Source organism: Bos indicus x Bos taurus, chromosome 10 (assembly GCF_003369695.1).
Source record: "Bos indicus x Bos taurus breed Angus x Brahman F1 hybrid chromosome 10, Bos_hybrid_MaternalHap_v2.0, whole genome shotgun sequence".
NCBI lineage: Eukaryota > Metazoa > Chordata > Mammalia > Artiodactyla > Bovidae > Bos > Bos indicus x Bos taurus.
Genome location: NC_040085.1, coordinates 100,428,182 through 100,455,646, shown reverse-complemented (window position 1 = coordinate 100,455,646; position 27,465 = coordinate 100,428,182). Strand labels below are relative to the sequence as shown.

Here is a 27,465-nt window from a genome sequence, read left to right as displayed (position 1 = left end):
CGTGAAACGGTTTTCTCAAAGTTAAAACGCTGAGAAGTACCGTGGACAGATTCCAAAGCAGGCCCGTGAACGCACTTCCTTGTGAGAAGCTGTCAGTGAGCGGTCCAGGAAACACTGGAGCAGACCTTCCTAGGATGTTACCACTCACGGTACCGGATGCCCCCTAACCTTCTTGGGGCTGACCACGAGGGACTTGTGGCTTATGACTCCACTCCTAATCCTGATATTCTTAGGCTGACAACGTGATATCCCATAAATAGCTTCTCAGGAAAAAGCAAAATTGATGGTACATCATTTAAAATAAAATTAGGATAATGACTTGATTTCTAAGACTTCATTTCTGGAAAACTTGTTTCATCTGAGATGATTGAAACAAAGACTCATGAAAAGCAACAGAAGGATGGTGTTTCATACACATTTATTTAAAGCATAATATATAAGAAAATGTAGAATGTCTCACAAAGCATTTCATAAAAAATAGTTTGAAATACAACCTTTAATTTCTAAAGTCTGTACCAAGGGTAAGTATATAATTTTTAGCCATAAAAGTGCAACTTTAAAGGCAGATTTCACACCTCTTAAGCTACATGCTAGCTAATGGCCAACTAAAGGACATTAACAATGTGTATTTTTAAGAATTTGAAGAAATTCATGAAAATTTTTTGTAAACATTGTAAACAAACATCTACCATATACTGTGGGAGAGTTCATGATCTGCTTACAAGAGATTAAATCTTGTCTTTTATGATATTGTCTTATAAAGTTATTATTATACAGTTTTAAACATTCTGGTTTAAATCCCGCTACGTCACTTTCACTAATAGCAGGCACAGGTTTGTATTACAAATATATACATATATAATACTACTTTTTCCCTAAATACACACACACATATATTTAACTGAGGAAAAATCAGAGCATAGCAAAATGCTGCTCTAACTGCTTAATTAAGTGTTGAGTGTCCACGTGATCTGGAAATGCTGCTTCAGACTTCTTAGCAGCAGCATAACTCCTCTGTAGATCTCCAATCTGTAAGGAAAGCAGACCAGAATAAGACCACAGAATGAGGACCATAAAAAATAAGAAATGAATTAAAAAAAAAAAAAACATAGTATCTGCAAAACATAAAAACCCAAGGTAAATTACTTGACTGTGTTACTTTGATATAAAAATTTTTTTCACCTAGATTACAATTCAGTCATGAAAAAGTATGAGAAAAATAACCAGTCATGTAAATAATTTCTGCTCCATTATGGTTGTCTAGTTATGAACTCAGAAACCTGCTTTCTTTTCCTGTCACTGATAGTCTCATAAAAATAAATTGACATCTACATGCTAAAACAGCCAACTCAGTTCAGTCTGTAATTTACCACAGACAATGATGTTTTGGTTATGGTAATATCTCTTAAGACAGGAAACAAGTAAAAACTATTGTATTTAAGATATAATAACATGCTCTGGGAGCTTTTAAAAGGTTGCTAACATAGTAATGTTGGGAAGATATCCAGTTTTTAAAATTCATTGAGGGTATCTTTGATTTTCAATAAACTTTTTGTTAAAATCCAGTCCCAAAGAAAAACACATACAGTATCTGAATCCATCTGAATGTACCTTGATTCATGTATACACTTCTAAAAGGAGAGAGCTTTGCAGTGCACACACACACACACACACACACACACAAATACAGATCATTCACTTCTGGTAGTTTTTTTGTAACACACATATGAACTGAAAACTTTTATTTTTTAAATCATAGCATTTCTTTTTAACATAGTATTTTCTTTTATGGAAGTGTAGACTTTTGCTAACAGAAATATTCCATTTGCATTAAATATTATTAAAATTTAGTAACACTCCTGAAAGAAAGTAATCAAGGCTCCTCTGTGGTTTAACTAACTGGCAGCATGTGCCTGCATGCTTAGCTCCTCGGTTGTGTCCGAGTCTTTGTAACCCCATGGACTGTAACCCGCCAGGCTCCTCTGTCCATGGAATTTTCCAGGCAAGAATACTGGAGTGGGTAGCCATCCCCTCCTCCAGGGGGTCTTCCTGACCCAGGACTGGACCAGGGTCTCCTGCCTGCAGGCAGGTCCTTTACCGTCTGAGCCGCCAGGGACGCCCGGTGGCAGCACAGCGCATGGGGAAACACGTGGGAGCCGGGCATGGATCTGAATCGGCCACTGCCATGGAGCTCCAGACAAGGCTTTCAAGTTCCAAAGCCTTGGCTTCCATTAGAATGTAAGCTGCATGAGGCAGAAGTTTCTGCCTGATTTATTCACTACTAACATCTTCTGTGCCTACAGCAGTGCCTGGTATGTAGCAGCTGTTCATACAAGTTCAACAAACGGAACATCAGTTGTATGAAAAAACGCATAGGGAAGGTAAGGGTTACCTACATTGCAGGGGTGTTGAGCGAATTAGAGGTGTGGAGAGTACCCGGAACAGTGACTAGCACTTAAAAAGCTCTCAAAAATGACAATTTATAAAAAACAGCATATTTTATTTTCAAAACCCAAGAGAGAGAAGCTCACATTCATGTTATGAAAAATGATTTTTATAACTTTTTGGGTCTACAAAGAAAGAGTCTTTACATCAGCAAAGATTTTTAGCCATTTCCTTATCCTCAAAACTCATCTTCCATGTTAAAGGAAGTTTTGCAAGTAAAAGTTATTAGATGACTTTTCTTTCTTTCTTCTTATTGTAAAAGGACACACAATTTCTTTTAGCTCTTGGATGTTAATTGACTTGTAACACAGTATTAACAGTTGCTTCTTTCCTATATTGCTCATTGCTGAAATGGCTTTCACTAATATCCCCAATTTTATAGCATCATGCTAGACTTGGTGACTATATGATCTATAAATGATATACAGGATTTCCCTGTAAAAAAACACTGATTACTAAATCCTCCCCAAACCAGGAGTTAATGAGCAGTTTTTCAATGATTAAATGTCTTTTAAAACATAAAATAATTCTTCTGCAATCCATAACGGTATTAAGCTTAGCTAATATTCAGTGATACATACACTTAAAGTATATTAAACGTTCCCTTAAAATGAAGACATAGGTGTAAATAATCAAGTGTTTAAAAAATCATTTCTCTCAGCAAGTTATGGTTAGAACGTCCTTATTTATCTGTACAATTTTTAAAACCAAGGAAGAACACACACACACAAAAGAAGAAAACAAACAGGTCAGATGGTAAACTGAGAAAGAAAGAGGATACCTTATCAGAAATTGTTGCGAAATTAAAATGTGGCTCGTACATATGGGGTGCTAAAGATGATGCGGTTTGTAACAGTGCTTTTGCCTGTTTAGAAAAGAAAAAAAGGAGAGAGACCAAAGGCATATGAGCATATATTAGCATTATACTGGTGATTTTTTTTTTGGTAGAAGAATACTTTACCCAGGAAAGGACTTTAAAAAACATGACTCTGTGATAAACATGGATGAATTTCTGTGAAATACAATTTACAGATATACAATTAACTACTTATATCTTGTCAAAATTATATTAAAAATAAAATGCTTCAAAATATGGAGAAAAGAATAGAATTGAAAGTTATGTGAGAACCACTGTTCTTATCGTTTATATTTCAATATGATGTACAACTCAAAACATAGTCCTCTCAATGCTAAAGAGAAAAGTTTTATCAATCCAGTTTCTGTTGGTGTTGATTGATTTAGTAGGCTTTCAACTACCTTCTGTAATGCAACAACCAAAGCCATCAAAAAACCACTGCAAATTCAGATCGCCATGTTCTGTGCTGGACGACAATGAGCAAGCACTTAGTATACTGCTGACCTGAAAATGACAGCTGAAGGCAACTGAAAATGACAAGCTTTCCGCTCTCTAAAGCACTCAAAAGACAAAACTCACATCATGCTTTGTCGCCTGCAGGCTCACAGGATCACTCGTTGCAGAGACCACAGAGAGACATGAGTAGCCTGTACACTCACTGTTAAGACCACAAACTCAGCATTCCTAAGCTGCCAAAACAGCCTTTCAACGTGTAGCTAAACTTCTACGTATGACCCCGAGGACAAATTCTTAAATCTTTTTTTTAAAGGAAAACAACAGTTTATATAAGATGGTAGATATTAATGTTATGATTTGCTAGTTTCTTTTAATTGAAGTATGTGTGTGTGTGTGCTCAGTCGTGTCCGACTCTTTGTGACCCCGTGGACCACAGCCCGCCAGGCTCCTCTGTCCATGGGATTTTCCAGGCAAGAATACTGGAGTGGGTTGCCATGTCCTTCTCCAGGGAAATTGAAGTATAATTTTTAATAACAGTGAGACCTTTCACCAAAACATTTCAAATCAACTGCATACTATAGAAAGGACAATAAGTAGGAGGGAAAGAAAATCACCAACATGCAAACAGAGAAAATCATAAAAAGCACTTGCTTCAAATGGATACAAAGTTCCAGGACAGAACAAGTTCCCACTTTAGAGCAGTTAGCTTTTGTTTACAAACACACAGCCACTTTATTTCGTTGGGAAAATGTTGTGCAGCGAGAGCAGCACCCACTGAGGCCTCTCTGCTTGTTTTCTCAGGTTCAGCAACGCGCTTCGGAGGCCAGGCTGGAGGTCACCGTCCTGGCGTGTGCGCACAGGGTCTGTGACCTTGGTTAGCTACTTACCCTCCTCTAGTCTGTTTCCTCATCTCTAACACAGGGAATGGAACAGCTATTTGTCTTGATTGTCATTTAATATGGTATGCGTGTATTTAGCTTTTAAACTTCCTGTTAGGTAAATGATAACAGCAAAATATAATGTATTAAGCATCTATCATGTGACTTTACTATTCCAAGTGCTTTACACGCACAAGCGGCTCACCTTCACAAGAACCCCTTCAGGTCAGCTGCTGTGATGACTCTATTTTGTTTATCATCTGCTCAGTCTACCCACACTAAGCACCTCCCCAGGGTCGGGCAATGGTTCTGATGTTGAAAATACAGCAGTCAGAAGGCAGAGAAGGTCCCTGCTTTCACACAGCTAGCATTCTGCATTCTACACACAGACTGAAAGTATCTGATAAAATGGCAAGTACTGTGAAGGAGACAACACCAGGAGACAATACTGAGGGCTCCTTTAGACTGACAGTCCAGTGGGTCTTTCTGAAGAGGTGGTAATTAAGTGAAGACCCGAACGATAAAAAGAAAAGGGTCCTGTCGGATCTGAAAGGAGTCCAAAGGCCCCACAGTAGGAACGGGCCCGCCCAGCAGCCAGCAGCTCACGCGTCTGATGGCCGGGGTGGGGTGGGGGAAGGATTGGTGGCAAAGCCTGGTCTGAGGGGGGCCCCGAGGCCAGACCATGTGGGGCCCTGAAGGCTAAGGTTTGAAGCTCAAACTATTCACATATTCTGAGTTGCAGGGAGGAGCCTTTGGAGGATGCTAAGCAAAGCAGTGATGAAATAATCCTGTTTTAAAAACATACCCTTAAGGCTGTCCTGAGGAAAACACATTACAGGGTGCACTTCCTTGCTGATGGAAGCGGAAACAAAGACCATGCCTAGGAGACTCGTACTTACCCGGGCAGGAAATGACAGCGGCCTGGAGGAGGGGGCGAGGGGCAGAGAGTGGAGGATGTGTGCGTGGCACGGACGGGGTTCACTAGAGGCAGCGGGTGGTGGGGAAGGGGCAGTTGGAAAAGAGAAGTTTCTGGGTGGGGGGTGGGAGGGGGTCCTAGGATATGTAGGGGGTGGTCCTAGGACGCGGGCCTGAGCAGCGGGGTGGCGGTCGGGGGGCTGTGGACGGTGCAGCGGTTCACGACCACAGGACAGGCTAGGGAGGTGCAGTTTTGCCCCAGTAAACTCGAGCGTTCTGTTTTGGACACTGAAAGGTTAAGTGACTTGTCCAAGGTCACGCTGCCCATACTGGGACTCAAACCCTGGGCAGTCAGACCCCAGAGCTCATTTGAAACTGTCACGTGTGAAGACGGCTGCACGCGGCTGCTGCTCTGGGGAGCAAGCAGGCTGTGTGCAGCCCACAGGGCTGGCTGACCTGCTCCACGTGGCCCCTCCGCATCTCCAGCACGGCCAGGTTGTTGTAGGCCTCTGCGTGCTGGTTGTTGCTCACCAGAGCCAGCCGGAAGCACTGGTGGGCCAGGTTCGTGTCCCCTGTTCCCTGTAAGAGAAGAGCGCAAACTCGCACACACAAATCCGGCCACTTGCTCCCGCCGCCTCCGACCTCCTCACCCCACACACATCTCTCCTGCCACCGCAGAGAAAACGACACATCCCGGCACAGGAGTCGGCTGTGACTTGTACGTAAGGGGATTAACCTGGGGATGTAAAACGACTTTGGGTGACTCCCAGAAATCTCTATAAATTGGTATAAGGACTGTAACCAAACCTGGATTTCCAGTACACGAAAATGTCTTCAAGACTAACGTGTGGCTACCTTTTCTAGAACAGAAACTATATCAGGGAAACAACGTACCACAGCGACGTGTCCCAAGTTGTACCAGACGTCAGCTACCTCTTCTTCATTTTCAGCCAGAGAAAGGGCACGTTCAAACGAGGTCAGAGTCATATCGTACTGCTGGGCGTAGAAGCAACACAGCCCCAGGTTGTTAAAAAGCTGGCAGTTGTAAACACCCATCTGGAGGAGTCGCCTTTTTGAAAAGAACACACACTCTCTGGCGTCAGATCAACTTTACAGATATTGACATATTTTTTACAAAGTTAGAAATGAATTCATTTTATACGTTTTTAATAGCCTCCAAAGAACAAAAAGTATTATAGTAAATGAAAAAGAGTTTAAAGCAAATTCAAAAGCATGTCTTTTGTAATGGTTCCAGTCATGAGAAATGTATCGAGAGGCAAAGTCAGAAATAACTGACTTTTTTTTCCCCCCCAAAAGCTTTGCTAGAGTATCAAAATAATAAATAAATAGTCACATAAAGTAAAACCCCTGCACACTCTGTCCTCAGGCTCGGAAGGGAAATTTCTAAGACCTTCTAACCAAGCTCGAGGCCTCTGTTTAGCCTCCCGAGTTTTCGGCTGAGTTGGATTCTGGTTGTGTTGTGTGGTTCAGCTACATCCAGTGACCTCCAGTGAGCTCCCACTCAGGAAGACAAGACTGTCGGGGGATCCCGATGTTCCCCGTTTAGCTTTCACGCTGCAGCTCAAGAACCCTATTTTGCTTCTATTCATCATTAATCCCGAAGGATGAGAGAGTTCCGACAAGCATGTCAAAATCATCCCAGCTGCCCTGAGGAACCCGTGACCCGCTCCGGGGGTAGGGGAGTAGAGACGGCTGTGTGGGCACAGGCTGGGATTCACATTATTCTCTTTTGTGCTCCAACATATACTTAGAAAGAACTCCTGTCAGCTGCCAGTTACCTCCCTGTTTATTACCCAAGGGCTGAAGAGGAAGTCATAATTTAAAAATTAATCTCAGAAACCATCTATAGGATAAAATAAGTATGTGCTCAAAGAACCAGTGAACATAACTTATTTAGATTTTGCAAACGTATTTGTGGGATTCTGTTTTAAGGTGCTCATCACAACTTTAGAGCCTGGGGTCCACTACTCTTCACAAATCACATTATTATTTCACCTTTGAGGTTTTGACACTATGGACAGTGGTACTGAACTGAACTGAACTGAACAGTGATATCAGTGGAGGCAGTGACGTGGAAGCTTCTGGTAACTGTTGCTATTGGTTGATGACAAAATGGCCAATTCACATACACGGACATGGTGTTAAACGTAGGCATTTATCCAGGTGTGTTTCTGCAAGATGCTAAATACTTCTGCATTTCCAAATTATTTAGAAATAGGTTCAGTAGTCATAAAACACCTGGGTGCCTGAATGTTTAGTCTCATATAAGCATGGCCCACACATTATTTCCCTGCGTCTTCGTTCATCTGTATCACTTTTTAGTCTCATATAAGCATGGCCCACACGTTATTTCCCTGCATCTTCGTTCATCTGTATCACTTTTTAGTCTCATATAAACATGGCCCACACATTATTTCCCATCTGGGTGCCTGAATTTTTAGTCTCATATAAACATGGCCCACACATTACTTCCCTGCGTCTTCGTTCATCTGTATCACTTTTTAGTCTCATATAAGCATGGCCCACACATTATTTCCCTGCGTCTTCGTTCATCTGTATCACTTCTTAGTCTCATATAAACATGGCCCACACATTATTTCCCTGCATCTTCGTCCATCTGTATCACTTTTTGCATCACTATTTCACAGGAAAGCAGTTTTACAAACTGAACGTAGAGTGCACCTGTAAAACCGGAGCGCTACTTCTGGCTGATCAGTGTAGAAGTGGTTGCTTCCAATGCACGCAATGGCTTCCACATGAGTATTGTCTTGTTTCAAAACCTCTTTGTAGTATTCAGTAGCTGATGAAATATTGTTCATCTCCTATTCTCCATCAAGAGGGAAGAGCAATACTGTATTAATATTCAACAAGAAATTGTTAGTGATGACTGGCTTACATTATTTTATTCAATTCAGTATTTTTTCCAATTCAATATTCAGTAAGAGCCTACCACAGCCAGACTCTGTTCTAGGCCCTGGGGACACAATGTGAACAAAAGGATAAAATTACAGTCACCACCCACCCCCGCCCCGCATCTGTAGTTTCGCTTTCATGAGTTCGGTGAGCCACAGATCAAAAATATTTAGAAAAAAATTCCAGAAAGTTCCAAAAAGCAAAACTTGAGTTTGCTGCACTGGAAATTATTTATATACCATTTACTTTGCATCTCCAGCTATTTACATAGCATTTGTATTGCATTAGGCATCATAAGCGATCTAGAGGTGATTTAAAGTATACACATGGGGACTTCCCGGAGGCCCAGGGGTTACGAATCCTCCTTGCAATGCAGGGAATGCAGGGAGACCCCACAGGCTGTGCAGCAACAACGGCCATGTGCTGCAACGAGAGAACCCACGCACCACAGTGAAAGATCCCATGTGAAGTAACTAACACCCAACACAGACAGATAAAAATTTTTAAATAAATGAAGTATACAGATAGATGTGGGCAGGTTATATGCAAATACTCTGCCACATTATATAAGGGACTGGAGCATCCACAGATCTTGACAACCCAGGGGTATCCTGGGACCAATCCCCCTTGGACACAGAAAGACAGCGGCACTGTCCTCAAGGAGGTTACATCTGGTAGGAAGACAAGCACGTGAACACTTGCTGTCTTAGAAGAAGGCCTTTCAGCTTTTCATCATTAAGTCTGATGTCAGCTGTGGATCTGTCATACGTGGACTTTATTATGATGAGGTATGATTCCTCTATGACCTCTTTCTGGAGAATTCTTATCATAAATGGATGTTGAATTTTCTCAAAAGCTTTTCTGCATCTATTAAGATATGGTTTTTATTCTTCAATTTGTAAAGATGGATATCACATTGATTGATTTGCAAATATTGAAAAATCCTTGCATCCCTGAGATAAATCCTGCTTGATGATGGTGTATGATCCTTTTAACGTATTGTCAGATTCAGTTAATATTTTGTTGAGGATTTCTGCATTTTTTCTAAGATCAGGAATAAGACGAGGAGGCCCACTCTCACCACTTTTATTCAACTTAGTATTGGAAGTCCTAGCCACAGCAACCAGAGAAGAAAAAGAAATAAAAGGAATCCAAATTGGAAAGGAAGAAATAAAACTATCACTATTTACAGATGACATGATATTATACATAGAAATTCCTAAAGATACCACCAGAAAACTACTGGAGCTCATCAATGAAGTTGGTAACACTTCAGGATACAAACATATATATAGAAATCTATTGCATTTCTATGCATTAACAACAAACTATCAGAAAGAGAAATTAAGGAAACATCCTATTTACCATCACATAAAAAAGAACAAAATACTAGGAACAAACCTACCTTAAGGAGGTAAAAGACCTATACTTGGAAAACTTTAAGACACTAATGAAAGAAACTGAAGACAAAACAAACAGATGGAAAGATACAGCATATTCTTAGATTTGAAGAATCAATACAGTTAAAATGACTATACCACCCAAGGCAATCTACAGATTCAATTCAATCTCTATCAAACTGCTGCTGCTGCTGTTGCTTCAGTCCTGTCTCACTCTGTGTGACGCCATAGACGGCAGCCCACCAGGCTCCCCCGTCCCTGGGATTCTCCAGGCAAGAACACTGAAGTGGGTTGCCATTTCCTTCTCCAATGCATGAAAGTGAAAAGTGAAAGTGAAGTCGCTCAGTCGTGTCTGACTCTTAGCGACTCCATGGACTGCAGCCTACCAGGCTCCTCCGTCCATGGGATTTTCCAGGCAAGAGTACTGGAGTGGGGTGCCATTGCCTTCTCCGCTCTATCAAACTAGCAATGGCATTTTTCACAGAACTGGAACAAATAATTTTAAAATTTGTATGGAGACAAGAAAGACCCTGAATAGTCAAAACAATATGAAGAAAGAAGAAGAAGAAGCTGGAGGAATCATGCTTCCTGATTTGAGACTGCACTACAAAGCTACAATAATCAAAACAGTATGGTGCTGGCACAAAAAGAGACGTATATTAATAGATCATTGGAACAGAGAGCCCAGAAGTAAAACCACGTACTTATTATGGTCAATTAATCTACCACAAAGGAGGCAAGAATATACAGTGGAGAAAAGACAGTGTCTTCAATAACTGGTGCACTACATGTAAAAGAATGAAGTTGGAAAATTCTCTCACACTATATTCAAAAATAAAGTCAAGGATTTAACCACTGGTGGTCCAGCGGTTAAGAATCTGCCTACTTATACAGAGGACAGGGGGTCGATCCCTGGTCTGGGAAGATTCCATATGCTTCAGGGCAACTAAGCCCGTGTGTCACCATTACTGAGCCCGCGCGCCACAGCTCCTGAGCCCACGTCCCACAGCTCCTGTGCCCGCGTGCCTGGAGCCCTTGCTCCACGACAAGAGAAGCCACCACTTGAGGAGCCTGTACACGGTGAGGATGAGCAGCCCCTGCTGGCTGCAACTCAAAATGGACTAAAGACCAAAACGTAAGACCAGAAACCATAAAACTCCTAGAAGAAAACACAGGCAGAATAGTCTCTGACATATATCATAGCACTACTTTTTCTGGATCTGTCTCCTAAAGCAAAGGAAGAAAAAGCAAAAATAACCAAATGGGACCTAAATAGACTTAAAAGCTTCTGCACAGCAAAGAAAACCATTGACAGAATAGAAACAACCTAATGAATGGGTGAAAATATATGCGAATTAGATGACTGATGAGTGGTTAGTATCCAAAACATATAAACAGCTCATACAACGCAATATCAAAAAACAAATAACCCAATTAAAAAGCAGACAGAAGACCTGAATAGGTTTTTTTTCCAAAGAGGACATTCAGACAGCAACAGCACTCCACAGCGCAAGGCTTCATTCAGTGTCAGAGGTGCCGAACTTGGTGTGCTCGTCTACTCAGGCTGCCGTAACAAACTACCATAGACGGAGTGGCTTAAACAACAGGAATTTCTGTCCTCACAGTTCTGGAGGCTTGAAGTCCAAGGTCACAGAGCTGACGTCATAGCGTTTTAGTGAGGACTTTCTTCCTGGCTCAGAGGGCCACCTTCTCACTGTGTCCTTGTGTGAGAGAGAGAGAGCACTCAACTGCTTTCTGGGGTCTTTTAAAAAATATCTTTACAATGTTGTGTTTTTGTTTCTGCATAAAACACAAATCAGCCATAATTATATATCTATCCCCTCCCTCCCAAACCTTCCACCCCTCCCCTCATCCCAGCCCTCGAGGTCATCACAGAGCCTCAGGCTGGGCTTCCTGTGTCATACAGCAGCCTCTCACCAGCTACCCCTTTTACACATGGTACTGTATAAATGTTGACACCACTTCCCCGTTTGTCCCACGCTCTCCCTCCCCACTGTGTTCACAGTCCATTCTCTACATCTGCGATACGTGCGTGTGGGTATGTATACACAATGGAGAATTACTTAGCATAAAAAACAACAAGTTTGAGTCACTTCTAGTGAGGTGGATAAACCTAGAGCCCGTTATACAGAGTGAAATAAGTCAGAAAAACAAATCTCATATATTAACGCATATATATGGAATCCAGACCCATTTGTGGGGAAGGAATGGTGTCTGGCCATATAGGGGCACTAATCCCATCATGAGGACCCACCCTCATGAGCTCATCTAACCCTAATTATCTCCCCAAGGCCCTGTCTCTAGACACCCTCCACAGGGGGCTGGGGCTTCAACCTAAGACTGTGCGTGGGTAGGGAGGCAGAAAATTCAGTCTGCCACAGGTGGTAACACCCAATTCAAAAAAGACTCCAGCCCTAGTGGTCAGCCGTTTCAAGGCTTTGGTTCAATAAAACTACCTCAGAAGTCTATATCTGCCACCCACACCACCCCCTCTTCCCTCTGGTAACCATTAAGTTTGTCTCCTATGTCTGTAAGTCTGTTTCCACTTTGCATACCTGAAATTAAGACACTTCTATAAACAATTATACTTCAGTTTTTAAAAAATGCCTTAGAATGTCTGCATGCTTGATTGATGGTCATGGACTTAACTTATGTAATCTCTAGGAATTTTAGACTGAAACTAACATGTCTTTGGGGCTTCCCCACCAGCTTAGTGGTGAAGAACATCTGCCTGCCAGTGCAGGAGATGAGGGTTCGATCCCTGGGTCGGGAAGATGTCCTGGAGAAGGACATGGCAACCCACTCCACTATTCTGGCCTGGAGAATCCCACGGACAGAAGAGCCTGGCGGGCTACATTCAAAGGGGCTGCAAAAGTGCTGGACACGACTTAGCGACTGAACAGACACACATGTCTTTGACAACCTTATATGAAATTTCTCAAAGTTGTTATAAAATATGTGCTGATATTAAATAAACTTAAATGCACATTTAAAAATCTCATAAGTAACTGCAAATAGCCTCCAAATGGGTTGTACCAGTGTACGCGCCCAGCAATAATGTTCATATGTGACATCTGTTCCTCTACGCCCTCGACAACCTTAAATGCCATGAAACTTAGTCATCCTTAAGTAAAAAGTGACACTGTTGTTTCAGCTTTCATTTCCTTAATTATCACTGAGGTTAGCACTCGACACACCACACATCTTGTTCCCTGCGAACTGCGGATTCACGCCTTTTGTCAGCTTTGCGGTCCCAGCTCTTGTCTTCTCATTGTTGGTTTGTGTGAGGGGCTCGGGTGGGAAACTGCCCTTGGGGCTCAGGAGAGCTGGAGACACAGCTGTGGCTCCAGGGTCACTGGGCACTGCCTGCTTTCTCCTCCCTGACGATGAACGCGTGCTGACGCGGACTTGCGCTCACAACCCAGGAAGGCCACGTGTTCGTGAACATTCCCTTCACAGGGAAAGCACAGGTGGTTTGCTTGAGTCCTTCCAGGCGTGTGTCAGTCAACACCAGGACGAAAGGGCGCTGGTGTAGCTGAACTGCGGCCGGAGTCTGGCTGCTGTCTCAGCTCTGGAGCGACCACGTGCATGGAGAGGGGCCAGGTCACCGTGTGGGCTGCAAAGACAAGGGCCACACCATGGTCTCACCCCCACCAGTGCTCTGAGGAAATACCTGTTCTGGTTTCCATGCTTATGTTCTTGACCAAAATGAGAATTTATAAGCGTGGATGTGCACACTTATGTGTCGGTGTGTAATTCTCCCATCAATCTATAAACCACCTGAAACCCAGCAATTGTTGAGCAACATATAAAGTGAAGAGAGTAAAAGTACCCTTTTCTTCCCTGTCCCAGGTATGGCAAATATGTTCCCTGTTTGATATTTTTACCTGTTTTGTTAGGGTTTGCTTTTATTTGTATTTTCGTTTTTACAGCATAGAAAATTTAACCTTTATGTTCTCATATTGATAAATTTTTTCTATTATGGCTTTCTGAATTAGTATCATGTTTAGAAAGGTCTTCCCCAATTCAAGTTTATATAAATAATTCATCTGTATTTCTTCTGAAACATTCATGGTTTTAAATCTTCTAGTCACCTGGTAGCAATGGGTTCTTTTTTTTTTTTTTTTTTAAAGTATTTATTTATTTGGCTGCCCCAGGTCTTCATAGTGGCATGCAGAGTCTTTGGTTGCGGCACCTGAACTCTTCAGTTGAGGCAGGTGAGATCTAGTTCCCTGACCAGGGATCAAACACAGTCCCCCTGCATTTGGAGTGTGGATCACCAGGGAAGTCCCAGCAATGTGTTCTTTCAGGATAAGAACTCATTACTCATCCAGCTCTATTCTGAAGTTATTAAACAATCCAATAATCCAGTTGGTTTAATTGACAGTCTTTATCACATAAATTTTCATATGTATGAATACACACAGATTCTATTTCTGTCCTTTCTTTAATCTATTCCAGCATTAGAACTGTTTATAGTAGCTTAAGAATAAATTTTATAAATGTAGATTTAAAATAATATTTTCAAACATACAAATATCACTTCAACTATCATTTAAGTGATTATTACAGTAGTTATTAGTGGTTATTTTTCAAACTAATCCACAGAATATCATCTGAGTTAAATTAAAGAACTGACTCATCTGAAAAGACCCTGATGCTGGGAAAGATTGAAGGCGGGAGGAGAAGGGGACAACAGAGGATGAGATGGTTGGATGGCATCACCAACTTGATGGACATGAGTTTGAGTCAACTCTGGGAATTGGTGATGGACAGGGAGGCCTAGCATGCTGCAGTCCATGGGGTTGCAAAGAGTTGGACATGACTGAGTGACTGAACTGAACAGAATATCAACACTGGGTTTTAGTTATTTAAAACAAAACTGTAAATAACTTAGGGAAGTGAATTTTGCTATGATTCTCAAACTCTGTTATATATCAGAATCACCTTGTGAGCTTGCTCAGCAGACAAAAGCCTGTATCCCACTTTCCAGGACGTGTGAGTCAGGAGGAGGAAGATGGGCCTCACTCTCAAACACTCCCAAAGTCATTTCTATATACAGTAAAGTTCAAGGACCATGAGAACAATATTTCCTAGGGTAATTATTCAGTTTCAAACACTTTTTAACATTTGCAGCGTGCTGTGCTTAGCCACTCAGTCGTGTCCAACTCTTTGCGACTCCTTGAACTGTAACCTGCCAGGCTCCTCTGTCCATTGAATTCTCCAGGCAAGAATACTGGAGTGGGTTGCCATGCCCTCCTCCAGGGGATCTTCCCAACCCAGGGATCAAACCAGCTCTCCCGCATTGCAGGCGGATTCTTTACCGTCTGAGCCACCAGGGAAGCAAGACAGGCCTTTATTTGAACCTTTTAACACAGAATAGTTCAAATAAAGGCCTGCCTTTCAAATGAATAAACAAAAGGCCCCAAGAAAAAGTAAAACCACAACCAAATAAATTTAGCAAGGATAAATCATTTAAAACAAGATTCTGTACAGAACAATCAATAAATAATAGGCAGCACAACATGCTCATTTAAAAAAAACAAGATCAAAATGAAAGTGATAAAAAATAAAAAGAACATAAAGGAAAAAACTCCCTCCAGAGAAAAGTATGATATACAAAAATCCCTAAAGGCATATGCTGTGTAAGCTCCAAGGCTAAGAACCAAACTTTACTAATTAACCCTCAATCCACTGTTACATAAGGAGAAAAGGAACACAATGGAAATCTTTGTAAGGCAAACTTTGCCATAAGTGAAATTAACCATGTAAATTCAAGGGGAAGTGCTGCGTCCAGCTGTTCCAAGTCTGTGCTCAGTCCTCGGACACCCTATTTGTACACGATGTCATCCTCAAAACTAGGATGCTCTCTTTTCACTTCTTTCTTCTTTTGAGTAAAAATTCAGATTCTACTTTTTCTCACAAAGCCTTCCCCTGTCACCCTTATAAAAGAATGTGCTCCTCCAAGTCCCGGCCAGACCCAGAGCAGGGGAAGGAAGAAGGTAGCCGGTTAAAGAATCCACTCCAGACCCGCTCCCTGTCCCAGCCATAGCAACGATCACTGTAATGGGAGCGTGGAAGGAATCCTTCCCACCAGTTCCTTCTAACAGCAGCTTCCACCTGAGAAGGGCAGAAGGAACAAAAGGCACAAACAATTCCAACTGCATCAAGACAGTCACCACCATGAATTTTGCAGCTTTCAGAATGGACTCTATTTCCTTCCTAAGCTTCTTGGTCAAAATCTTGTTCATGTTCAATTTAAGGTTACACAACTAAAGATACAGAGATACTGATATTGCTTTTTTAGAGAATGGTCAAACGTTTCTATTTATATGCTTATCAAAATTACATTTCACAAGGAAAAGCTATTTCTAAACAATTTAAGGAAAATATTTGTTGTTTTCATATTACAAGTAATACATGTTAATTACAGAAAATCTGGAAAATAAAATAAAAACCATTCACACACTACTACCCAGGTATGGAAACTATTAATACTTTCCATTCTTTTTTCTAACAAAATAATTTTAAAAGATCATACCCAGCATTTCAAGAAATTTAAAAGAGAACAAAGATGCTTCTGTTAAATTAAGTTTTTTTAAGTAAAATAACTGAAATTAAGAGATAAAACTATGTACATTTGCAGATGATTGTTTTATTTACTTAGAAAATCTAAGAGAATCTATGATGTTATTAAAAAGACTATTTAGCCAAGTTTTAGTATCAAATCAACTTAAATTACTACATTACCACTCACCAGAAATGACCATAGAAAACACAAGAGAAAAAAAGAGCAGTTCATTCACAATTTTCCCACAAATACATCTGTGCAGAAAAGAGTTAACACAGTAAGCCTGGGACTGCTACTCTTAGAAAGGCCTGCTTGAAAGGCTGGCCCCTGGTCAGTAACTTAGAACCTGGCTAGCGCCCTGTGCGTGTGTGCGTGCGTGAGTGCTAAGTCGCTTCAATCGTGTCTGACTCTTTGCCACCCTATGGACTACAGCCCACCAGGCCCCTCAGTCCTTGGGATCCTCCAGGCAAGAACGCTGGACTGGGTCGTCACGCCTTCCTCCATGGGATCCTCCCAACCCAGGGCCTGAACCTGTGTCTCTTACATCTCCTGCACTGGCACACGGATTCTTTACCGTTGGCGCCACCTGGGAAGCCCAGCTAGTGCCCTATGCTTATATAACTTTCCCCAAATGATAGTGTGGCTCACTACACCTGCATGTGGTGTACAAACACCTGCTTCACTTCTTGGAGTCTGGGGTCCTGGTACGTGATAGGCAGACGGTGCCTCCCTCTATGGCCAGCCCCCAGTAACAGATTGTTGTTGTTCAGTCGCTAAGTCGTGTCCGACTCTCTGAGACCCCAAGAACTGCAGCACACCAGGCTTCCCTGTTCTTCACTATCTCCTGGAGTTTGCTCAAACTCATGTCCATTGAGGTGGTGATGCCATCCTACCATCTCATCTTCTGTCATCCCTTTCTCCTCCTGCCTTCAATCTTTCCCAGCATCAGGGTCTTTTCCAATGAGTCGGGTCTTCCCATCAGGTGGAGCTTCAGTATCAGCCCTTCTAGTGAATATTCAGGACTGACTTCCTTTAGGATGGACTGGTTTGCTCTCCTTGCGGTCCAAGGGACTCTCAAGTCTTCTGCAGCACCACAGTTCGAAAGCATCAGCGCTCAGCCTTCTTTATGTGATGGATCCCAGGTCTCTGATGAGCTTCTCTGGCAGACAGTGCTTCACACATGTTGCCACAACTTGCAGGAAGATCAAATGTGTCCTCTGTAACCCTAACCACCAGGGGTCGGGGTGGGTGAGAGGGGAACTCTTGAAAGCCTGTGTCTGGTTTCCTCTGAACTTTGCCCCACATGCCTTTTCCCTTTACTGATTTTGCTTTGTATCCTTTTGCTACAAAAAATCATGGCTATGAGTACAACTGTGTGCCGAGTCCCGAGACCTAATAAATCACTGAACCTCACAGTGGTTTTGGGGACTCTCAACAAAACATTTATGAAGATAATTACAAGATATTCATTGAAAGACAACAACAACAACAAAAGGCCTAAAGTAAATGGAAAGTTATATCATGATCCCCCTTGGGAAGAAAAGCAGACCCTCCACCCCCATCATTCTTACATTCAATGCAATTCCAATCCACATGCCAACAGGGTTTTTTAATATGGAAGAGCAAAGGGCCAAGCATAACCAACTGGGAACAACAGGTGGTAGAATTTCCCCACCTGACATCAAGAATTATTATGAAGCTACCTTAATTAGGCAGCAGCGAGAACAACTCAATGGGGCTTTTCATGAAATTTGACAAAAATGGCTCTAAAATTTACCAGAATAAACAAAAGTCCAAAATAGCCAAGACATTCCTAATGAAGATGAACAAAGCCCTCCCAAAGAGTAAGTATAATAAAGCTACAGGAGTTAAGATGGTATAATATTGGTGTAAGGATAGACGAGCAGACCAACAGAACAGAATAGAAAACCCAAAACATATCTACCACATACACAGAAAAAAACCCTGCTGCTTGACAGTACAGACCTGAGAGGAGGATCAGTTAATGTGCTGGGACAACCAACTATGCAGAGGGAGGCACTAATTCAAATTCCTATCTCATACCATTCTCTATACCCTCTGTGTGTTTGAAATACTTCATCATAAAAAGTTAAGTTTGTTTAATGTATACACTAAAATCTCTTATTCTGTTCGTAAATCACTGGCCAACAATCATAATTTTACAAAATGTTACATTTTATAAGACCCCAAGGGACTATGAACTTACTTAAGTAGCATATAACCTCAATTGTATGTCAACTTTTTGAAAGATAGGAACCTTACCTCATAGATCCTGGCAATTCCACAAAGTAGGGTTACCTCTCCTGGAAACTTGTCTAAGCCTTGTTTGAAAAGATTTAAAGCAGTCAAGGGCTGATCCAATGAGATGTAAACCTAAAACCAGGATACACTTCAACAAAAGGACTTAAAATAACAGTATTCATTATGACAAATTTATTATTATTTTTTTCATTATGACAAACTTAAAATTATTGCTTAGTAACAAATTATCTCCTAGATATTACAGTAAACATTTTTCAGAAATGCGTAGGATTAATTTCCAATAATGATGTATAGTTATATCTCCTCATGCTGTGTGTGACACATTTATTCATTTATTCCTTCAGCAAACACTTACTGTGGGCTTACTACCGTCACACAGACTAGAGAGTAACTAGAAAAGGATGCTGATGTACGCCCAATACTATCACATGCTGTAAAACAATTATCCTGCAATTAAAATACATTGATTTTTAAAAAAGAGAGGATCAGGGGAAAATCTTTTTTAGGATAGGACAGACCTAAGTGTGTCTACAGGCAGGCACGAAGGGCCAATTGTGAGGCTGATTTTGAAGATGCTGGAGAAAGAGGGCATGCCCCAGGGGAAAGTCTGAGGAGCAGCAGCTGGGGAAGCCTCTGGAGGAGTTGGGGAGAAGGACCCTGAGAAGTAGAAGGAAACACATGTGCAGGGTAGAGGGGCAGGGAGTTGAGAGGGTTAGCACTCGATACTCCCGTTTAACAGTTTCCACCACTTAATTAGCAATGAGATATTCAGCGTGGATAAACCACAACCTATTAGGAACTTCTAAAAGGAGAACTACAGTTCTGTGTATAGAAACATAAGATGATGACATTTTATTTTCTTCATGATCTTGGATCCTCCATTTCTTCCTAAACATTTAGACTGTGCTTTGAAGAAGCCCAAATGGAGACACACAAAACTGCCTGCAGTGTTTACTGATAAACAATGAGACTAGAGGAAAGGGTATGGATGAAAACTTTTCAATTTTTACCTTACATGCTTCTGAATTGCTTTTTAAAATATAATAAGTAATATAATTCCATATGTGAAGTAATATAAAATATTTAATAATTCTTAAATTAACAAGCTTAAATTATAAGAAATAACGTGGTTCCTAAAATCTGCTTGGTCTCCAATTACTTAGCAATAATTCCTTCACATATTAAAAAAAACAAGTAAATTGTAACCCTATATAGTCACATAGGCAACAACAGAGTTAAGCAAATCAATTTATGAAAAAATAATCAAACCATGTATTTAACAATAGTTAAAATAAAAAGTACATTTTTAACCACATGGCAAGTAATTATCAATTAAGAAGATAATAGTCAAATACTGTAACCTGAATTATAATTTCAAGCTGTCAGAAAACTTTACTGTGATGTTTAGAAACCTTTTTAGAATTTAACATATAATGTATAAAGACACTTAGATATTAGAGTTTCAAACATTTTTTAAAAACTACTATAAACATACTAAGCCAGCACAGTAAGTTTATATGGCAGAACTTCCCTTTGATTCTGTTAGTATGCTAACATTAATACCATATTTGGAAAATAGTAGCACTTCCTTTGGAGAAGGCAATGGCACCCCACTCCAGTGCTCTTGCCTGGAAAATCCCATGGACTGAAGTGACTTAGCAGCAGCAGCAGCAGATGCACTTCCTTTTCTGCCTTCTTTTCAACCTCCTTTACAACACTTTTTAAATTTAAGAAATTCTTAAAGATATATTAATACAAGATGATGTCCTAACCACCACTTCATCAAATGCTTCTTCTAAAGTAGCCTTGGTGAGGGTAAAGTAGTCACTTATTCCAATACTGAAAATTCCAGGTGGTCCTTCACTTCTATTGTGGCTGTGGGTGGCACTCAGGCTCTAGAATCAGAAAGTCCTGGGTTTGAATTGTTGTTGTTTAGTCTCTCAGTCGTGTCTGACTCTTCTGTGACTCTGTGGACTGTAGCCCGCCAGGCTCCTCTGTCCATGGGATTTTCCTGGCAAGAATACTGGAGTGGGTTGCCATTTCCATCTCCAGGGGATCTTCCCGACTCAGGGACTGAACTCCCATCTCCCGAGTCTCCGGCAATGAAAGGCAGACTCTTTACTGCTGAGCCACTGGGGAAGCCCCCTGGGTTTGAATGCTGGCTCTTAACAGGCAAGTGAGACTGAAAATCTTCACTTATCCTCTTAAGTCTCCTTTTCCTCAACAGTACAAAGGAAATGTTAAAGCAGTGTTGCTAAGAAAGTTTAATTAAATTACATGTGGAAAAGACTTGATAAAATACCTTACACTGAGTAGGTGCTCAATAAAGGGGAAATACTGTTTTTGTTATAATGACAGAGCCAAAAAGTGAAAGACCTACATAAAAACAATCCTGTTCTCTATAGTCTGCTGACACGGGAAACAAATGTGTTGTAGAAAAACACCTCTCTAGGGCTTGTGACCCCTGGGGATAGTAGGCCTGTAGTATGTTCTCCCAATCGAACGGGTAATATTTCAAAGAGGCTGTCTTACTTTCCCTGGCAACCGATTCTTCCTGAGATGGTTATCCTCCGAATGTTCTCACCTTTTCCCTTACCATTAAAAAAAAAAAAAAGTTAAGTCCGAACACATTAACTTGCCAACTGTTCTTACAGAAACTGGCAACTCTCCCCATGTGCTGGTTGGAATTTAAACATTTATCCAGAGAAGACAAATTCCACTCAATTTAAGAATACTTACTTTTGCCAAGTAGAGAAATGTATCTACCATTTCTTGCTGCTTCAGGGCTGATTTAAACTGTTTCTCTGCTTCCCGATACAATCCTAACCTAAGAACAACCATTTTAAAAATTAGACAATCAATTTAAAACAAATACTACCAGCATTCATTCATACCGAGGATATGAATTAGAGACAAAGTACATCGTGTTAAGAGTAAGCATGTACCATGAAGGCAATGTTATATGCACACATGCATGTTTATACAGGTTAGACAAAAGATGCCGGCATTCCCATATTCACTGTCTGAACACTTAAATGGGGTGTAGAGTCTGTCTGAAGCCTAATCAGAGCAGGATGCCAGTGAGTCACCAACCAAATTGCTTGTGTCAGCTGACATGTCACACGATTATGTAAAGTTTAAAAATAAAATAAAATTAAAAAAAAAAAAAAGAAATGCTCAGAGCCTCCATTTTATTGGAAGAACTGAAGATGACATTTTTTTGAAAAACATCTACTTTGAGATAAAAGCCCATTTTTATTTATTTATTTTTTAATTTTATTTTTAAACTTTACATAATTGTATTAGTTTTGCCAAATATCAAAATGAATCCATCACAGGTATACATGTGCTCCCCATCCTGAACCCTCCTCCCTCCTCCCTCCCCATACCATCCCTCTGGGTCGTCCCCGTGCACTAGCCCCAAGCATCCAGTATCGTGCGTTGAACCTGGACTGGTTTCTCGTTTCATACATGATATTCTACATGTTTCAATGCCATTCTCCCAAATCTTCCCACCCTCTCCCTCTCCCACAGAGTTCATAAGATTGTTCCATACATCAGTGTCTCTTTTGCTGTCTCGTACACAGGGTTATTGTTATCATCTTTCTAAATTCCATATATATGCGTTAGTATACTGTATTGGTGTTTTTCCTTCTGGCTTACTTCACTCTGTATAATAGGCTCCAGTTTCATCCACCTCATTAGAACTGATTCAAATGTATTCTTTTTAATGGCTGAGTAATACTCCATTGTGTATATGTACCACAGCTTTCTTATCCATTCATCTGCTGATGGACATCTAGGTTGCTTCCATGTCCTGGCTATTATAAACAGTGCTGCAATGAACATTGGGGTACACGTGTCTCTTTCCCTTCTGGTTTCCTCAGTGTGTATGCCCAGCAGTGGGATTGCTGGATCATAAGGCAGTTCTATTTCCAGTTTTTTAAGGAATCTCCACACTGTCCTCCATAGTGGCTGTACTAGTTTGCATTCCCACCAACAGTGTAAGAGGGTTCCCTTTTCTCCACACCCTCTCCAACATTTATTATTTGTAGACTTTTGGATCGCAGCCATTCTGACTGGTGTGAAATGGTACCTCATAGTGGTCTTGATTTGCATTTCTCTGATAATGAGTGATGTTGAGCATCTTTTCATGTGTTTGTTAGCCATCTGTATGTCTTCTTTAGAGAAATGTCTATTTAGTTCTTTGGCCCATTTTTTAATTGGGTCATTTATTTTTCTGGAGTTGAGCTGTAGGAGTTGCTTGTATATTTTTGAGATTAGTTGTTTGTCAGTTGCTTCATTTGCTATTATTTTCTCCCATTCTGAAGGCTGTCTTTTCACCTTGCTGATAGTTTCCTTTGATGTGCAGAAGCTTTTAAGGTTAATTAGGTCCCATTTGTTTATTTTTGCTTTTATTTCCAAACTCTCCAGAAAGCAGGAATAGAAGGAACATACCTCAACATAATAAAAGCTATATATGACAAACCCACAGCAAACATTATCCTCAATGGTGAAAAATTGAAAGCATTTCCTCTAAAGTCAGGAACAAGACAAGGGTGCCCACTTTCACCATTACTATTCAACATAGTTTTGGAAGTTTTGGCCACAGCAATCAGAGCAGAAAAAGAAATAAAAGGAATCCAAATTGGAAAAGAAGAAGTAAAACTCTCACTATTTGCAGATGACATGATCCTCTACATAGAAAACCCTAAAGACTCCACTAGAAAATTACTAGAACTAATCAATGACTATAGTAAAGTTGCAGGATATAAAATCAACACACAGAAATCCCTTGCATTCCTATACACTAATAATGAGAAAACAGAAAGAGAAATTAAGGAAACAATTCCATTCACCATTGCAACGGAAAGAATAAAATACTTAGGAATATATCTACCTAAAGAAACTAAAGACCTATATATAGAAAACTATAAAACACTGGTGAAAGAAATCAAAGAGGACACTAATAGATGGAGAAATATACCATGTTCATGGATTGGAAGAATCAATATAGTGAAAATGAGTATACTACCCAAAGCAATTTATAGATTCAATGCAATCCCTATCAAGCTACCAACAGTATTCTTCACAGAGCTAGAACAAATAATTTCACAATTTGTATGGAAATACAAAAAACCTCGAATAGCCAAAGCGATCTTGAGAAAGAAGAATGGAACTGGAGGAATCAACCTACCTGACTTCAGGCTCTACTACAAAGCCACAGTTATCAAGACAGTATGGTACTGGCACAAAGACAGAAATATAGATCAATGGAACAAAATAGAAAGCCCAGAGATAAATCCACGCACGTATGGACACCTTATCTTTGAAAAGGAGGCAAGAATATACAATGGATTAAAGACAATCTCTTTAACAAGTGGTGCTGGGAAAACTGGTCAACCACTTGTAAAAGAATGAAACTAGAACACTTTCTAACACCATACACAAAAATAAACTCAAAATGGATTAAAGGTCTAAACATAAGACCAGAAACTATAAAACTCCTAGAGGAGAACATAGGCAAAACACTCTCTGACATACATCACAGCAGGATCCTCTATGACCCACCTCCCAGAATAAAAGCCCATTTTTAAAAACTGAGGTACTGGGTTGGCCAAAAGGTTCATTCGGTTTTTTTCGTTAAGATGGCTCTGCTGCTGCTGCTGCTAAGTAGCTTCAGTTGTGTCCGACTCTGTGCGACCCCATAGATGGCAGCCCACCAGGCTCCCCCGTCCCTGGATTCTCCAGGCAAGAACACTGGAGTGGGGTGCCATTTCCTTCTCCAATGCCTGAAAGTGAAAAGTGAAAGTGAAGTCGCTCAGTCGGGTCCGACTCTTAGTGACCCCATGGACTGCAGCCCACCAGGCTCCTCCGTCCGTGGGATTTTCCAGGAAAGAGTACTGGAATGGAGTGCCATTTGCTTAATTGTCTTTCAGATCAGATCAGATCAGTCGCTCAGTCGTGTCCGACTCTTTGCGACCCCATGAATCGCAGCACGCCAGGCCTCCCTGTCCATCACCAACTCCCAGAGTTCACCCAGACTCATGTCCCTGGAGTCAGTGATGTCATCCAGCCATCTCATCCTTTAACTTCATTCAAAACAATTTTGTTAGGTTGTGACAGCTGTCATATCTGTGTGCATTAAAAAAAAAAAATCAAAACTGGTGAATTTTTGTACAGTCATTTTAATACTAAAGATAGAAGAAAAAAAGCAACATTTTCAGAATACTATGCTTTATTATTTCAAGAAAGATAAAAAAAATGCAACTGAAATGCAGAAAAAAAAAAAGCAGCATGTAGAGAAGGTGCTGTGACTGATCAAATGAGTCAAAAGTGGTTTCTGAAGTTACGTGCTGGAGATTTCTCACAGGACATGCTGAAACCAAGTGCTGAAAATCATTTATACCAGTGTGGTATGTTAATCATTTTGATGTTTGGGTTCCAAATAAGTTGAGCAGAAAAAAATCTTGACTGGATTTCTGATGTGCTTCTCTACTTACACATAAGGAAAATGCTCCATTTTTAAAACAAATTGTGGCAGGTGATGAAAAGTGGATACTGTACAATCGTGTGGGATGATAGAGATTGTGGGGCAAGTGAAATGTACCACCACCAACCACACCAAAAGCCAGTCTTCATCCAAAGAAGCTGATGTTGTGTATATGCTGGGATTGGAAAGGAGTCCTGTATTATGAGCTGTTTCTGGAAAACCTAATGATTAATTCCAACAAGTACTGCTCCCAATTAGACCAACTAAAAGCAGCACTCGACAAAAAGCGTGCAGAATTAGTCAACAGAAAATGCAGTCTTTCATCAAGATCGTGCAAGACCACGTTTGTTTGATGACCAGGCAAAAATTGTTACAGCGTGGCTGAGTAGTTCTGATTTCTCTGCCATATTGACCAGACATTCCACCTTCGGATTTCCATTTATTTTGGTCTTGAAAAATGTGTCTTTTATTTTTAATTTAAAAAACAGAAGGAACTTTTTGGCCAACTCAATATAATTGCCATATAACATTATATCAACTTTTCAGGCATGTAACATAATAATCTGATATTTGTACATATTGCAAGATGATCACAATAAGTCTAATTAACATCCATCACCACACACAGTTACAGAATTTTTTTTCTTGTGATAAGAACGTTTAAGTTTTACTTGGTTAGAAAATTTTGCACACACAATACAGCATTATTAACAAGGCTGCCATGCTCTATGTGACATTCCCACAACTTATTTATTTTATAATTGATGTTTGAACCTTTTGACTTCTGCTACCAATCTGACCACCTCTAGTCTCAACCGCAGGCAACTACCAATCTGTCCTCTGTATCTATAAACTTTGTTAATTATTTTTGGTTCCTCATATAAGGGAGATCATAGGGTATTTGTCTTTCTCTACGAGACTTAGTTTACTTAGCATAATGCCCTCCAAACCCATCCATGCCATCTCGAACAGCAAGATTTCATGGGCACTAGATTGTTTCCATATCTTGGCTATTAATGCTGCAATGAACATGGTGATGCGGGTATCTTTTCTTCAAGTCAGTGTTTTCATTTATTCAGACAGATATTCAGAATGAGAACTGCTGAAGCACATGGTACAGCAATTTTTAATTAACTTAAAATTAATTTTAAAATTTAATTAATTTAAAATGTTAATTTCAAGCACATTTTTCATGTTTTCGGGAACCTCCATACTGTGTTCCTTGTGGCTGCACTCATTCACACTTCCACCACCAGCTCATGAGGGTTCTCTTTCCCTCACATCCTGCCAACACTTGTGATTTCTAGTCTTTTCAGTAACAGTCATTCTAACCGATGTGAGATGACAATCTCACTGTGGTTTTGACTTGCGTTTCTCCGAGGATTAGTTGTGGAGCACCTTTTCATGTACCTGTTGGGCCTCTTGTCTTTTTTAGAAAAAAAGTCTTTTCAGAGCCTCTGCCCATTTTTTAATGACAGTGCTCTAGTTTTGTTTTTTTTTTCTATTAATTTTCGTGAGTTCGTGATATATGTTTTGTGTATGTTAACACTTTTTGTATATGTTCAGTTCAGTTGTCACTCAGTTGTGTCCAACTCTTTGCGACCCCATGAATCACAGCACGCCAGGCCTCCCTGTCCCTCACTAACTGCCAGAGTTTACCCAAACTCATGTCCATCAAGTTGGTGATGCCATCCAGCCATCTCATCCTCTGTCGGCCCCTTCTACTCCTGCCCCCAATCCCTCCCAGCATCAGAGTCTTTTCCAATGAGTCAACTCTTCGCATGAGGTGGCCAAAGTATCGGAGTTTCAGCTTCAATATCAGTCCTTCCAATGAACACCCAGGACTGATCTCCCTTAGGATAGACTGGCTGGATCTCCTTGCACATTTCAAAAGCATCAATTCTTTGGTGCTCAGCTTTCTTTATAGCCCAACTCTCACATCCATACATGACTACTGGAAAAACCATAGCTTTGACTGGATGGACCTTTGCTGGCAAAGTAATGTCTTTGCTTTTTAACATGGTTTCTAGGTTGATGATAGCTTTTCTTTCAAGGAGCAAGAGTCTTTTAATTTCATGGCTGTAGTCATCATCTGCAGTGATTTTGGAGCCCCCCAAAATAAAGTCTCTCACTGTTTCCATTGTTTCCCCATCTATTTGCATTAAGTGATGGGACTGGATGCCATGATCTTCGTTTTCTGAATGTTGAGTCTT

The 27,465-nt window shown here is 40.6% G+C and overlaps 1 protein-coding gene across 1 annotated transcript in view; it reads right to left on the bottom strand.

Annotated features, from left to right (window-relative positions):
* Positions 1 to 401: 401 nt before the first annotated feature.
* TTC8 (tetratricopeptide repeat domain 8) overlaps positions 402 to 27,465 on the bottom strand; it is a 100,812-nt gene continuing 73,748 nt past the window's right edge. Inside the window, exons 13-19 of the mRNA XM_027552887.1 lie at positions 21,499 to 21,586; positions 18,760 to 18,870; positions 8,254 to 8,393; positions 6,445 to 6,619; positions 6,007 to 6,129; positions 3,227 to 3,310; positions 402 to 1,029 (exon numbers count right to left, since the gene is read on the bottom strand). Coding sequence (XP_027408688.1) covers positions 913 to 1,029; positions 3,227 to 3,310; positions 6,007 to 6,129; positions 6,445 to 6,619; positions 8,254 to 8,393; positions 18,760 to 18,870; positions 21,499 to 21,586 — 838 coding nt within the window. The 3' untranslated portion in view covers positions 402 to 912. The remainder of the gene's footprint in view (positions 1,030 to 3,226; positions 3,311 to 6,006; positions 6,130 to 6,444; positions 6,620 to 8,253; positions 8,394 to 18,759; positions 18,871 to 21,498; positions 21,587 to 27,465) is intronic.